This window comes from Mchenga conophoros, linkage group LG7 (assembly GCF_057382185.1).
Source record: "Mchenga conophoros isolate Kocher_MC1m ecotype Shallow Benthic linkage group LG7, M_conophoros_male_GT1.1, whole genome shotgun sequence".
NCBI lineage: Eukaryota > Metazoa > Chordata > Actinopteri > Cichliformes > Cichlidae > Mchenga > Mchenga conophoros.
The window spans coordinates 44,435,762-44,450,370 of NC_140532.1; the positions used below are offsets into that span (position 1 = coordinate 44,435,762).

The following is a 14,609-nucleotide window of genomic DNA, read 5'->3' on the forward strand; positions in this document are numbered from 1 at the left end:
TCCCCCTGATTAGTGTATTTATTAGGCAATAAAGACTTAGAGGCAATGAGGTCATTAGATTTACACCATAAACAGACAGTTAATCTTTATTTACATAACTTTATCAATAGATTTCAAACATATTTCAAAAAAGCTGTTTCTTAGTCAGTCTTAATTTTTACTCTAATAATTACAGTATTTTACATGTAATTACAATTGCATACAGTAAACTGATGAGAATAAATGCGTAGGTGAACACTGTTTAATGAATGACTCTTTCTGCTTACATGCTTCTTTTTAAATCTAAAATAAAGATTCTTGTATTCTGAAAAAGTGTCCGTTTGAAGTCACCCTCAGCTATTTAGTGGGATTTATGCTCTGATCGGGTAATTTCATTTCGAGCAGTTCCTGGACAGATTTGTTTTTTTTTTTTTTAAGGTCACTACTATCTGTAAAGGTCGACACACAGTTCAACAGCTTCAGATTACATTTAAGTAATTTTGTTATGTTGCAAAACTCAGTTAAAATAATCACTGGATCCCCAAAGTATGTCCCAAAGGACATGCTCATTGTTACTGTAGCCAAATAACTTTAACTGCAAAGTGCATCAAGCCAAAAGTCCTGTTTGGCAAACTGTTTTTTCTTGTCTTTTCCCAGCATGCCTTCCATGCAGAATAAAGTTCTGTTTTCTCTTTCTGGCTGTAGACCCATACACTATGTCGCCATCACTAGCAAGACTAAACCACTAATTGTGTGATGAAACTTTGGGGTTTCTGAAAACTTTTTTTGCAACAAATGATCAGCACTGAGGTTGACCTTGTTTCAGTGACCAGACCCAGGAAAAAAAAATTAAATACAATTCCAAATAATCTGGAGATCTTTAGATTTAGATGGCAACAATAACAACATACACTTCAATAAATTTAAACACTGTACATTTCACTCATCAGTCCCTAAAGAATGTTTGTATAAAACTTTGAACTGCTTTTATAAGTAGGATCATTTTGCTTTTTATTATTTATAGCATGAAAATGACAAAAGTTCAGTTATGTGTCATTTGTTTATGTATAATCACATTTATTGCAAGAGGGGGGGGGGAGAAGTATGAAAGCAGAATCACAGATGTGTCAGATCTCTTGAGTTTTATGCAATTAGCAGCCAAAACATGATCACGAGAGCCACAAAGAGGAAGAGTCGAGACAGAAACTGCTCGTCCGTGTGCTGCGGTGTCCCCGGAGCCGCTGCTTGGGAAATTGTTTTACAGGAGGTTATTTGACATGCTAAATGCTTGGAGCGGTCATAGTGATGTGTGACAAACAAATACCTGGAGGAGGTCTTCCATCATTGATGTTAAAAGCTGTTGCAAAAATACCAAACGGAAAGGCACCGATCCCAAACGACATTTGGAAGCCTCCATCTCCAAAGCCAAATCCCTGAAAACCCTGTAATACGTATCATCAAAAGTTACGAAAGTCTGAGTTGCCTTAATGAGCAGACGTGTCTTTGCAATATCTGAGGTACAGTTTAATGTACAGCAAGTGAGACGTGACGCAACAGCAAGTGCCAAATGATATCATTCTCTGGAGACGCGCTGGCTCTCCACACTTATTATCCAACAGATCCTGGTGGGGAATGTCAGTCTGTTAATGGATACAGCAAACCTACATCACTGTATGCAATGGTTTCATCATGAATTCATAATATTGCTGGGCAGCTTACAGGGCTATAAAACACTACACTATGTCTAAATTCTTTTTTAAAAAGAGCTTAAAATTTGGCATACTTCAGGATGATAATAAAAATATATTAGGGCTCTAGACTAACTTTTTGCCACGGTTGCACTGGTGCACCTAACTTTTTTTCTTAGGCACACCCAAATTTTTCAACTGCATCGCTTAACACTAAAGTTTTACCTGTTTGCTGCTGCCTGCTGCTGAAAGGCAGAGGGGGGGAGAGGGGACACTTGGGCAGTGCATTTATCACAGCATATGTGTTTCCTGGGTACACTGTGCTTTTTCAGAGTTCAGAGATTGATGGCTCCGTGTCAGAGCACTGGCTATGAATTTCAGACGGATCAGGCCTTAACTTAACAAAAAGGTTATCAATCGTTCTTTTGATCTTTTCTGTGTGGTGTGTAAGCATCACTGCAGATGCCTTTGTGTCAAAGTAACTGAGAATAAAACACAGAAAAACATGAAGATTTTCCTGGCCTGGCTTTTTATAGCAGATAACCTTAAAAATATTCTGCAATTTTGCACAATTTTAAAAAGTCTAAACTTCTTCAGTATTGAACAGCAGAAATTAGGCTTTCTTGACAGACAGCAGCCGACAGCGCTGTAAACAACAGTAGACTGGCGGGTAATAATAAGCGAATGAATAATGCAGAAAACAGAGATTTGAGATGGGAAACTGTTCTTGAAGTACACTTTGGTCGCACTCTAGAGCCCTGTATACTGATCTATAGTACTTACCCCACGGTTTTCTGGCTCGGGCCTTTGTCCTTGTGGTCGTGGGGGTGTTTTTTCTCTGTAAAACATAACCAGAATTACCCAAAATGACTCCAAATCACTAATATTTAATACTATCTAATTATCACAGTCACCAATTTTACCCACCTTGGATCCTGTTGACCTGTACTTCCGCGCCCATATATGGGGATTACTTTATCTCGGCTGATACCAGCTTTGCATACTGGACACACTTGTCTGTTGGGTCGAGTCTCCAGCCACTACAAAATTAAAAAAAAAAAAAAAAAAAGTGAAGAAGCTAATCGCTTCCTTTATCTGTAACGATGTGCTGCTTCTGGTGGAGTGCAAAAACAAGAGGAAACAACGGTTTCAGCTTACCTGATGCAAACAAGGCCAGCTAATCAGGAGGAGATGCAAATGAAGATGGGAGAAGCTTGATTAGTTAGATATTAAATGTCCTTGAGCACCTATGAGTCACAAAGCAGGAACTTAAATTTGAAAATTTAACTTAATTTTGCCCAGAAGGGGTGTACTACAAAGCATGTTCTACAGGGTCAGGCTTTCTTTGCTTTAGGCCGGGATTATGCTTTCTGTGTCTGTAAGTCTGCTGGGGTTTGCTTGGATCCTAGTAATGTAAAGTTCATCTTGCATGCTTGGGTATTTTTTGTGAACACAAAAGACTCATCCAGTGAGAATTTACACCCCAGTGCACCAACTACACAGGCATTCCAGGTGGCTTCAAAGTAGTATAACAGGAACGACTACTCAACCAGCAGGTCTCCAGCTGTCTGTGTACACAACAGGTACACTGTGTATACTACAGGAATAAAGATATATCAAACATAATAAAACTGCAGAAAGGAACGCTGGAGCTGCAAAAGTGTCAGATGACAGAGTTGTTGTGAATTCACAAGTTGATTTATTTCTTTTAGCACTCCTGGAGCTGCTGCTTATTTGTGACAGGACAGCTGCACATTGCTTTCAGAGCCCTTGGTGTTGTCAGGTCAGGTCAGTGTCACAAAGCCTCATGAAGAAGATCTGGTAATCACTCAGTTTGTGGCCTAATCAAAGGGAAGTATATTTGACTGATTTAATATTCTCTGTGATAAAGAGCTTACAAATAAAATGTCCTTCTGACTGTTCTTGTTTTTCAGGAGTTCACCATGCATATTTGATTTTGCACAGATTTCATAACAACGGCCAACCCTGGCTCAACCGTCCTAATATTCGTGGGAGTGCACGAGCTTGTGAACCCCCAGGGCTCGGTTTGTGCCTCCTCCCCGTCTCATATCAGAGAGAAACTTCACACACTGTAAAGCCACTTAATAGCCCACAAATACACTGATGAATTTTCTAAAACAGGCTTGGCAACTAATCAGAACTAAGAATCAAAGCACGTTTCACCAACTGAATGCATGATGCATGGTTTTCTTCATTTGACAGTGTTAGTAAGGTGAAGGACCACAATTAGGGCAAATGTGATACTTATTTAAAGCAAAACTCTGAATATAACCTGTTATGAACCAGGTTGTGTGTTCAGCGTAAGTTACCAAAGTGATCGAGCCACATCTGAGACACTTCACTTTATAGCACACCCCTTGGCTATTCTGTGTGGACCGAGGTTGGCCTGTATTACATTCGCAGAGGCTCAGAAGTGGAGGTGAACTCAAACCATCCCTGTTTACATGTTGGATGTCACACTGCACATCTGAAATTTTGTAGGACCTGCCTCACAATTTACTAATAAACAGGCAACATTAACTACTACTATTAACTTCTACCAAAACTTAGCATTTCCGTTCAGTGTTTGCCAAGTATGATGTGATAAGTTATGCATGCTTGGAAACGATCTCGTCATGTCTGCCAGTTACAAACCGATATTGGTCTTTAGGAGCTATGCTGATGTGTCCCCGACTCACCTGTGGCTCACAATTAAAAATATAAACATGTGTCACAGACAGCAGCACGCTTCTTACCAGAAGAGGTGTCCACATAAACTAATCACGGCGTCCTTGGCGGTGTCCAGGCATATGTTACATTCAAAGGTGCTGTCCTGGTTGCCACTGTCAGCGGCAGCCGAGCTACTAGATCCGGGACTTGCGTTTTCAACGCCCGGAGTCGGAGGAGCAGCGTTGGCCATTTGTCACACAGCTTAAATCCTCTAAACAAGTAGCTGGGGTGACTACAATGGCATCCGGGGTCTCAATACATACACATAAAGAGGTCCAGTGGCCAGGAAGTGGGGCTAACGAGAGGAGAAAGGAGTGAAAACAAACAAAAATACCCTGCTGGAAGAAACGTCCATGTCGAACATTTACGCTAACGTTAGCAAACAAGGAAAACTAAGCACAAAACGACAGTTTCACAGAGATTAACCAACAGCTGAGCGACAGATGTTAAACGGTGTCACTCAGAAAATGATTGGATGGTGAGTGACACTCATAATTTGTTGTGAGGAGTCTAGAAAATAGCCTTACAGACCTTTGCATCACTCTTTCAGCAACGCCACTTAACCGGTAGTAGATCCCTGGAGGGGGCGTGGCTAAGACTGAATCCGTGGGATTTTGTGGCCCTCAGTTAGGCCTTTCAGGTGAACCTGACAAAAGGTTCCACCACTTTTAAGCAGAGCTTTAAATGGTAAATGGCAGAGGTGGGACCAAGTCATTGTTTTGCAAGTCTCAAGTAAGTCTCAAGTCTTTATCCTCAAGTCTCAAGTCAAGTCTCAAGTAATGTCAGGCAAGTCAGAGTCGAGTCTCAAGTCACTGGTGTAAAAGTCCGAGTCAAGTCACAAGTCTGAAACTTTGAATTTCAAGTCCTTTCGAATCTTTAAAAAAAAAGAAAAGAAAAAAGCATGTTGCAGTTATATGCTAAATGTAAATATTAGACCATGTAATTTTAAAATCTGTGTTTTTCTCAACACATGACAAAATAGTGAACTTAGAAAATATACACAAATTGTGAAATTGCACCTCTATAAAATGCAGCTCAATTAAACCTAGCTCCAAGAATAATTTTCACCGACAGTTCTGAGATAAGCTGCATGTTATTCTTGGATGCGGTTGTAGGACCAGCTTTAAAATCGCATGACAAAAATATCATACACATTAAAAAAAACTGTATCACCAACGTAGCCTGGACAACATTTGCTAGTTAGATGAAGTCAGCTATCTCATCTTAGCATATTTATATGCATATTTATAATCATACGGTTCTTGGAGTGAGTGCATACACTCATGAAGTTTAGTAACTTCAGGTCACTGCAACAAGCCCAGGTACAGTTTACCGACGGATGGGTGCAGGACCTTGAAATGCACCGTGTAGAAAGTAAAGACCATCGTATGTATCATAAGTTTACCAGTCTCACAAATTGTCGTCATAAATACACATTCGTTAACCGTTTATTAATAGGACCTTTGAGCTCAACGGTAATTAATTAGTAGTGGAAATAATTTCTGGTACCCATCACAGAAATGTAGCAGTGACAATAATATTGTATGCTGTAATCGTACTGGGCAATTAGTGATACAAAACAACTGTTTTATCCTGTGAATAAAAGTATATGTTTTTGTCAATGTACCATAATAACAGAAGCGAAACGCAATATTGTGTCAGGACAATTCACTATTTATGCACAATAAATAAAGGAGCATAGCGCGACAATTTCTGTTCAGCGCCAGACTTGCTTGTAACCTATATCACTAATTATGTTATGAAAATGACGTATTAACTACTAAAAAACACTGACCTTCGTGTAAATGCTTGGAGCAGACTAACCTGTGAGCTGGAGTGTTCTGGGACGTTATATTTGATCTTTGAATGGCTGTGATCCAGGCCATCCGTCGCCTCTTTGTTACTTCGGAAACATGGCTCGAACAATTTCTCTTCAATGACGTAATCCGATAACAACCGATCTCTTTACCCGTCAGCTTCTCGTGGCTGTCATGCGACCGGCTATTGCAGTTAATAATACAACGGCTTCTTGACATTTTTGTGTTTCTTTTTATTGCTGTATAACTGATTTCAATTGAAAGCCTGCGTGCGCTAGTACCGCTTGCCACGAGTTCCCAGAATCCTTTGCGGTTCTACCCGTGAATGACGTCACATTTTCAATCTCTATATAATATGCATGTTAAATTTTATATTTGGGGTAAAATATCAAGTCTTTTCAAGTAAACCGGTTCAAGTCCAATTCAAGTCCCAAGTCATTGGTGTAAAAGTCCAAGTCAAGTCACAAGTCTTACAACATTTTTTCAAGTCAAGTCTAAAGTCATAAAATTAATGACTCGAGTCCAAGTCATGTGACTCGAGTCCACACCTCTGGTAAATGGCCTGTATTTATATAGCGCTTTACTAGTCCCTAAGGACCCCAAAGCGCTTTACATATCCAGTCATCCACCCATTCACACACACTGGTGATGGCAAGCTACATTGTAGCCACAGCTGCCCTGGGGCGCACTGACAGAGGCGAGGCTGCCTGACACTGGCGCCACCGGGCCCTCTGACCACCACCAGTAGGCAACGGGTGAAGTGTCTTGCCCAAGGACACAACGACCGAGACTGTCCAAGCCGGGGCTTGAACCGGCAACCTTCCGATTACAAGGCGACCTCCCAACTCTTGAGCCACGATCGCCCCAAGATGTGGACATTTTGTGAAAGTTTGGTCTCATTTAACTGTGAAGAAGAGGTCAGAGGTCTAAAGTAACGTGATATTTAAAATCCCCATATATCATTTGCTGCATGCCTATGTTGTCAATCAACATACAATGGCAGTAAAAAAAAAACAGCAAATAGCTCCATATGGCATTATTATCACTTTGACCTTCAAATCAGTCTATAGACCTTGAAGGAGAAGTCAGAGTTCAAATGTGACCTGATATTTAAAATCTTCATGCAGTACTCTCTATATACACCACACATGTAAGAATCATAGTTTGTAAGTTAAAAGGCATTTTATCAATTTTTGACCAATAAATCATTTGCTTGACCTTGAAGACCCTAGTGGATGAAAGTCAAATTTTAATGGATAGTTAACATGACCTCACTCTGGACCCCTACAAAGTTTGATCAGAATAATTAAAAAAAATTCGAGCTCTTGAATGAACTGAATGACACGCACGCACACAACCGCTACCAAAGACATAACCTTCTTGGCAGAGGTAAAAACTATCTACAAAGAAAAATAATCTGCAGGAACTTCAAAGTCAGGTGATAGTTTGATTTTTACTGGAAAAATGAATACAGGTACACTTAATATTTATTAATTAAAAGTACAAATATAAGTAATACAGTAATTTAGAGCAGACTTCCTTGACTGTACTTTGAAATGTAAGTCTAAGTAGCTTGGAAAGAAAAGCGTCTGGACTAATCACACGAGCTAAGGTGTGAAAATGGGTGCAGGTCGGGTGTAAGTTTGAAATGTAAGAACTTTGACAGAAGAAAGTGACAATAAAATACTACTATTTGTCAAGTTCCCTTTAAGGGAGACTGAGTGTGTATCTTTTTTTCAGTATTTTATTACATTCATTAGTGAGTCCACAGTTTTTGGCACTCATATTAATATTCATATTAATATTTACATGCATCACTTTGCTCCTCACAGTTCATCCATCTTCCCATTTTCTTGTGCTTATCCATTTCAGGCCTGAAGCCTTTCCAAGCTGCCAGGGAGCGAGAGGCGCAGGTACACCCAGGCCAGGTCACCCATCTATCGCAGAGCTAACAATGCAGTACAATAAGTAAACTTAAAATATAAAATTCCAAGGAAACATGACAATAATCAATAAGACAAGACAGTCATTCACACACACAAAAATACCTGAGCAAAGATATGCTTTGTTTAACCTGAATGGATTAAGAATTAATAGCAATTTCCCAGATTTCTGCTTGTCTGAATAACCGATTGTGATCACTTTGTCTTGAAATGTGATATTGTGCAAAAATCTATTAAAGTTACCATAATAACCTGTTAGTTCAACATTCAATATTATCAGTGTCATTGAGAACGGTAATCATATTTATGCACTGTGATGTACTCCTTAGTAAAAACTCTAATTTAGGCCAGTTTCCATTGTTTTGGACCTTGAGTGATTGAGACCACCTGTACGAATATCCTCTGCCAGAGCATCCTCAATCCTTGATGATAAAGACCGCCTTAGGGTTTTCTTAAAGTCATTGCCGATGAACACATAGAGAACTGGAGATAGGAAGCTGTTTGCTGCAGCCAAGGTGGCCCCAACTTTTAGTCCAGTTTTAATGACCTCCAGGTTGTGTTTCTTAAAGTCTATCTCCAGCAGGACAAAGGTGTGGTAGGGGACCCAGCAGGCGAAGAAAGACAAAATGAGCGCAGCCATGATTTTGTACGGCTTTGTTGACTTGTGGGTCAGACTTCTGAGCTTTATGGCAAGCACAGAGCAACAGAAGACAATCATTAGGATAGGAATCAGGAACCCACAAATGAAACGGGTCAGTACCACCGCTTTATGTCTGACCCCATAGTCCGTGTGGCACTGAATGACCGAGCCGTGGACCGTGGTTTTCCTGTACATAAGTGAGGGCACTGTTAAGAATGCAGAAAGAACCCACATGAGGATGACGGCTCCAAAGGCTTTTCCTACTTTGCGGTGGTTGTGCGACCACACAGGAAATAAGACCATGATACAGCGGTCAGTGCTGATGAGAACCAACAGGAACACACTGCTGTGCATGTTGAGAAACAGGGCAGATGAGGCGAGCTTGCACAAGCCTTCTCCAAAGGGCCAGTGTGAAGTTATCATGTACACAACTTCGAAAGGCAACAAGGCACAGAACAAAAAGTTTGAAATGGCCAGGCTGATGTACCAGATGGTGATGACTGTGGTTTTCATTTTCCATCCACAAATCCAAATCACCAGGGAATTTCCTGCAAGCCCCAAAACGCATATGATGATGTTGACTGCCACCAGAGCATAAGTTGAAGAGGACGAGGCGCTATATAAATTTAGGGTTCCTTCAGTGGTGAGGTTGCTATCGATGTCTGCGGTGTAGTTATCATAATCAAAATACTCCACGTCCATGATTGTTCCTGAAATATATGGAACCACGACTTTTAAAAATACAAACATTTACACATATAAGCTTTAAAATTATAGGTTATAAATAACACAAAGTTTTTTTATAGAGAAAAAGATACTTACATAGGGATTTTATGTCTCGTGTGAAAATAGAGAGTTTAAAGTTGCTTGTGCCGTTGGGTGGACTTTCTCACTTCTGTTTCTTGGGCAGTAGTACTCAGTAAGTACTGACGTAGGTATTTTGCAACAGGAAACTAGAAGAGAAAGGGAAAAAACTGCTGTAATATCCAAAAAGAGATATCCTCCAAAACTTAGGCAAAAAATATCACATTTCTTGACCAGGATTGTGCCTACAGATCATTTTAGTGGAATGGAAGTTATTGTGTAAAACTGTAATCTGTGGTTGAGCTCGCATTAGACCTCATAAGAAATAATTAAACTGGTTTACTGCAGATGGGAGACATACAATACCACAAATATTACACATGGCATCTAAAAAAATTGAATTCCCACATTGTAAAAACCAGTTTACACAACATTATTAGGTAGAATCAGTTATGGCTCAATTAGCTCACGTGTACAGGACATTCTGAGTTCTGTGCTAATGTTCCTTTTGCAGTTCCCCAAAATCAAATACCAAGCTGTTATGCAACAAACCAAGTGGGGAAAAAAGATTAATAAACAACTTTCATTTCAGGAATCACAAGACAAGGAAGCAGTAAATAAATCTCACTCACGACACATTTTAGATCAATATTGGTACATTTATACAGCTCCTCTCTGTTTCTTATTAGTAAAGCTCAAGGGTGTGGCTTTAACCTAGCAGCAAAAATACACAAGCCTGTGACAAAGTGGCTAGGACAGAATTCATTTGCCATTTGTCACTTGCATATATTGTTATTTTGTGTTCTGTTATCCTGTATAGTCTATCATAATGCTTTAATGTAAACACAACACATGTAACCTTGGCTCTACATACTATCCTGGGTCTGTTTGTGGTAGCATTGGTTATATTCATTTCATCTGTGCAAATGTACTTAAAGCTAAATGTCACTTCATCATTAATTGATTTGGATCTTTCATTTGTTTATGTAGTTTGGTTATACTTACCATTGTGTGTTCCTTTGAGCAGGTCCTATGTGTAAAACAGGTATGTGGGAAGGGCCACCCCAGTACTTCCTGATCATGTCAATTGGGTGTAACCAAATGAAGGGGTGTTTCTTTTGTGTAAAATTGTTTATTTCATTTAAAATAACCTCATGAGTCAGATTACGTGAAGAGATTGACTTTTCAAACTGTTTCGTTGGGTGAATGAGTTTGTTAAGTGGAAAAATGATTTTATTCCTGTTTCTTTGTCTAGACTGTGTTATTTAGTCTACCCTGTTTTCCCAATTGTAGAGGTTAATGAGATCCAGGTGTGAGTGGAATTCTATATAAAGCAGGAGAGCTTTTGACTGACAGGTACACAGGAGGGTGATGTGGGGTGAACTGAGTGGTGGAAGGGAACTTACATTTGGACAAGTGCTTGATAAGTTAAGTCATGGTGAAGGGAAAGTGGTGGTTTTTTGTTTTTGAGAAGTACTGGTCTCATCAAGAGGATCTGAGGATTCAGGAGTGACGGACGGTTAACAGCCAGGAGATGGCAGTAATGCAACAGTTTTGGATGCAAGCTGCCGTTAAACTTGACTGAAGAAGAAGAAGACTGACAGGTTCAATGATTAATGATGTGTTTAATGACATAGAGGGTGGGGTGTTCACTTTTTGCTGATGATGGAGGAGAGGGAGGAATGTTGGTTTTGTTGTAAAGAAGTTACAGGAAGCGGTTGGTAAAGTGGAAGAATGGTCGTGGGGATTCAAGTTTTCAGTTGATAAGACTAAGACAATGTTTTTTACAAGTAAGAGGGTTAATGAGGAAATTAAGCTGAAGCTATATGGCATAGGATTAGAAAGAGTGAGGAAATTTGAGTTTCTGGGGTTGTGGTTTGATGAGAGGTTAACTTGGGGTGCACACGTTCAGGAATTGGTGGATAAGTGTAAAAAAGTTTTGAACATTTTGAGGTGTTTGGGAAGGATTGGGGAGCAGATAGGGAGTCCCTGAGGGCTATATACATTGGATTGGTGAGGTCAACGTTAGATTATGGTTGTGTGGCATATAATTCGGCAGCAGACACTTCTCTTAGAAAGCTAGATTTGATTCAGTATCAGGTGTTGAGACTTTGTACAGGGGCGACTCCCACTGTAGCCTTGCAGGTGGAGATGGGGGAAATGCCACTAGGGTTGAGGAGGGAACAGCTTACATTGACATAATGGGCAAACCTACAGGGTCAGGGGACAGATCACCCTGCATTAGATGTACTTAGACCTTGCTGGGAGAAGGGCAGGAGGGAGTTAAAGAGCTTTGGATGGGTGGTGGGGGGAAGAGCTAGGGAACTTAAATTGGACCACTTAGACATATGTCGGCGAGTGCCTAGGCCTGCAATCCCTCCATGGATACTTCCTGAAGCAGCTGTAGATTTTTCTTTGTTGCGCCAGAAGAGTAAGGACGGGGCAGGCGGTCTAGACTCTAATATAGTTCAGGGTTTCAGAGATCAGTATTATGGGTATGTGCAGGTATATACGGACGCTTCGAAGAATCCAGCTAGTCAAGTGGGGGTGGCAGTGGTAATTCTGGACTTTATGGTAAAAATTGGGATGAGGATTAATAATGGTTTGTCTGTGTTTACAGGAGAAATGATAGCGATTCTATTAGCAGTGCAGTGGGTGGAAGATTTGAGGTCATTGAACACAATTATTTGTTCAGATTCCAGTGCAGCCTTGGTTAGTCTACAGAATGGTCATTCGAAAGGTAGGTCAGATATTTTATTAGAGGTTCAACAAACCCTTTACAGGATACATATGATGGGTCTATCGGTAGTGTTTGTATGGGTCCCTGCTCACTATGGGGTAAGGGGGAATGAAGCAGCGGACAGGTTAGCAAAAGCAGCCACTAATCATGAGATAGTTGATCTGGCGGTGAATTTTGGTCAGGAGGAAGTAAAGAGTATTATTAAGCTAGAAATCAGGGGAAGATGGCAGAAACAGTGGGACGAAGACAGGAGGGGAAGGTGGTTATATAAAATTCAAAGGGGGGTGGGAGTGAGGCGATCCACAAGAAGGAGTAGGCGAGAGGAGGCGGTGGTGTCAAGACTGAGATTTGGGCATACGGGTTTGAATTCCACACTGTTCTTGATAGGGAAGCATGCCTCAGGGAAATGTGATTATTGTTGAGCGGATGAAACTTTGGAGCATGTTATTTTGCAGTGTCGGAAATATATGGTAGAGAGGAGACGGTTGGTCCGAAATCTCAGTAGCATTGATATGAACCTTGATCTTGTAGGGTTACTACAGAAGGAGTCGGGGGATAAATGTTATCAGGCATTGTTTCAGTTTTTGAGAGAAGGAAAGTTGTTTGGGAGGATATGAAGTGTTTTGTTTTTGTTTTTTTGTTTTTTGTTTGTTTTTTTTTAGCGTGATTTCTGTCCATACTCCATACCAGTGGTGGCGGTAATGCACCATGCAGTTGTTTGCCAACCGCCAATAATACGTAAAAGGAAAAAGAAGAAGACTGAAAGGTTCTTATGTTTTTGTGAAACAATTGTTGAAAGCCTACGCCAGAAAATAAAGAACACTTAAAAGAAACTTGAACAGTCTGCAGATGCTGTCTTCCTATCACTTTCCATGCTGCTTATGTTACGCTACTTCACAAATGGTGGCAGCAGTGGCTCCAGGCCAATAGGTGATAGCAATACAGAAATCAACCAAGTCAAGGAAACCTCAAGGGCCAACAGATTTTCCCCCAGAGGAGGCCCCAGATGATGGCAACCTGCCAGAAACTACGGGTGAGCACAGCACCAAAGCACAAAGTCTCTCTGAGCTCTCAACTTTATTGAAAGGCCTGATGCAACAGCATGCTGACCGTGAGGCAAAATGGGAGCAGGACAGACAACGCCAGGATTAACGGTGGCGTAGAATGCAACACCAGTTCAGCCAACTGCAGCAGGAGGTCCAGTCGGAGCGCCGGGAGCATCAGGTGCTGTGGGAAGGTGCAGTAGCTGATTCCGGAGTGCCACTGAGACCCTCAGTTCGGCAAAAGGTGCAACAGCCTGTTCAACAGCGAGGAAACCCCCCTGAATCTTTCGCAGCACCACATTCATCCAATCTGGGCAGAGTAAGCGGTTGGAAAGGCCCGAAGATGCAGCCCTATGGTGAGGATGAAGATATTGAACATTACTTAACCACTTTTGAGAGGATTGCAACAGGATGTCCACAAGAAGAATGGGCACTGCATCTGGCTCCACTTCTTAGTGTTAAAGCACGTGCGGCATATGTTGCTATGGACACTGATGGACTATGATAAAGTAAAAACCGCCGTTCTTGAAAAATTTGAAATAAGTGCTGAGACTTACCGAATCAGATTCCACGACATGACAGTGAAGGACGATGAGACACCCAAAGAGCTGAGAACGCGCTTTAAAGACCTATATGAAAAGTGGATGCTTCCAAAGGAGAAGACACAGGACCAAATAGGAGATGTCATAGTGATGGAGCAGTTTCTCAGAGTTCTTAACCCAGAGCTGAGGACCTGGGTGAAAGAGTGCAACTCCACCACTTCAAAAGAAGCTGCAGAGATGGCAGAGGCTTTTCTTGCAGCTGGATGCCCACAAAAAGGGTACATGGTAGGAAAACCCAGTTCAGCCCTTGTATTTGTGGGTAAGTCAGGGGGTGGGAATGGGTCCAGAGCTAAAGGCCCTAAACAAAGTTCTCCAATCACTAGCAGTAGCCACGCTAGAGAAGTAAAGCAGAGAGGCCCATTGGTATGTCATGCTTGTGGTCAAGCAGGTCACTTTAAGGCAGATTGCCCAGGTCAGCAAGTCAGTAAGACTTACATGTGTCTTTCACCACAGTGTTTTGACTTGCTAGAGGAGGAAACTGAGTCTCTCGTACCCTCCAGTGATCAGGAGCACACCATCTGTGTTTTCATTGAGGGAAAGCCGTGTGTTGCCCTCTTGGATTCAGGCAGTAGCCGCACACTTGTCAGGCAAGATTGTCTCCCTAGCGACACCGCATTTTGTTA

At 41.2% G+C, this 14,609-nt stretch overlaps 2 protein-coding genes across 4 annotated transcripts; both read right to left on the reverse strand.

The window, feature by feature from the left end:
- Positions 1–54: 54 nt before the first annotated feature.
- rnf185 (ring finger protein 185) lies at positions 55–5,061 on the reverse strand. Of its 2 annotated transcripts, none has more exons than XM_085279537.1 (7): positions 4,929–5,061; positions 4,424–4,692; positions 2,826–2,844; positions 2,595–2,707; positions 2,451–2,505; positions 1,304–1,421; positions 55–1,223 (listed from the first exon to the last, which is right to left on the reverse strand). In XM_085279537.1, exons 2-7 carry the CDS (start codon positions 4,585–4,587, stop codon positions 1,123–1,125), a joined length of 570 nt encoding a protein of 189 aa, XP_085135663.1. In that variant the 5' UTR covers positions 4,588–4,692; positions 4,929–5,061; the 3' UTR covers positions 55–1,122. The 2 variants fall into 2 exon arrangements, with proteins under 2 accessions (XP_085135663.1, XP_085135664.1); XM_085279538.1 differs by having other exon boundaries at positions 55–1,220; positions 4,929–5,060.
- Positions 5,062–7,657: 2,596 nt separating this feature from the next.
- LOC146570829 (chemerin-like receptor 1) lies at positions 7,658–10,647 on the reverse strand. Of its 2 annotated transcripts, XM_085281233.1 has the most exons (4): positions 10,607–10,647; positions 9,620–9,750; positions 8,545–9,507; positions 7,658–8,162 (listed from the first exon to the last, which is right to left on the reverse strand). In XM_085281233.1, exons 3-4 carry the CDS (start codon positions 9,497–9,499, stop codon positions 8,152–8,154), a joined length of 966 nt encoding a protein of 321 aa, XP_085137359.1. In that variant the 5' UTR covers positions 9,500–9,507; positions 9,620–9,750; positions 10,607–10,647; the 3' UTR covers positions 7,658–8,151. The 2 variants fall into 2 exon arrangements, with proteins under 2 accessions (XP_085137359.1, XP_085137358.1); XM_085281232.1 differs by having other exon boundaries at positions 7,658–9,507.
- Between the last annotated feature and the right edge of the window lie 3,962 nt (positions 10,648–14,609).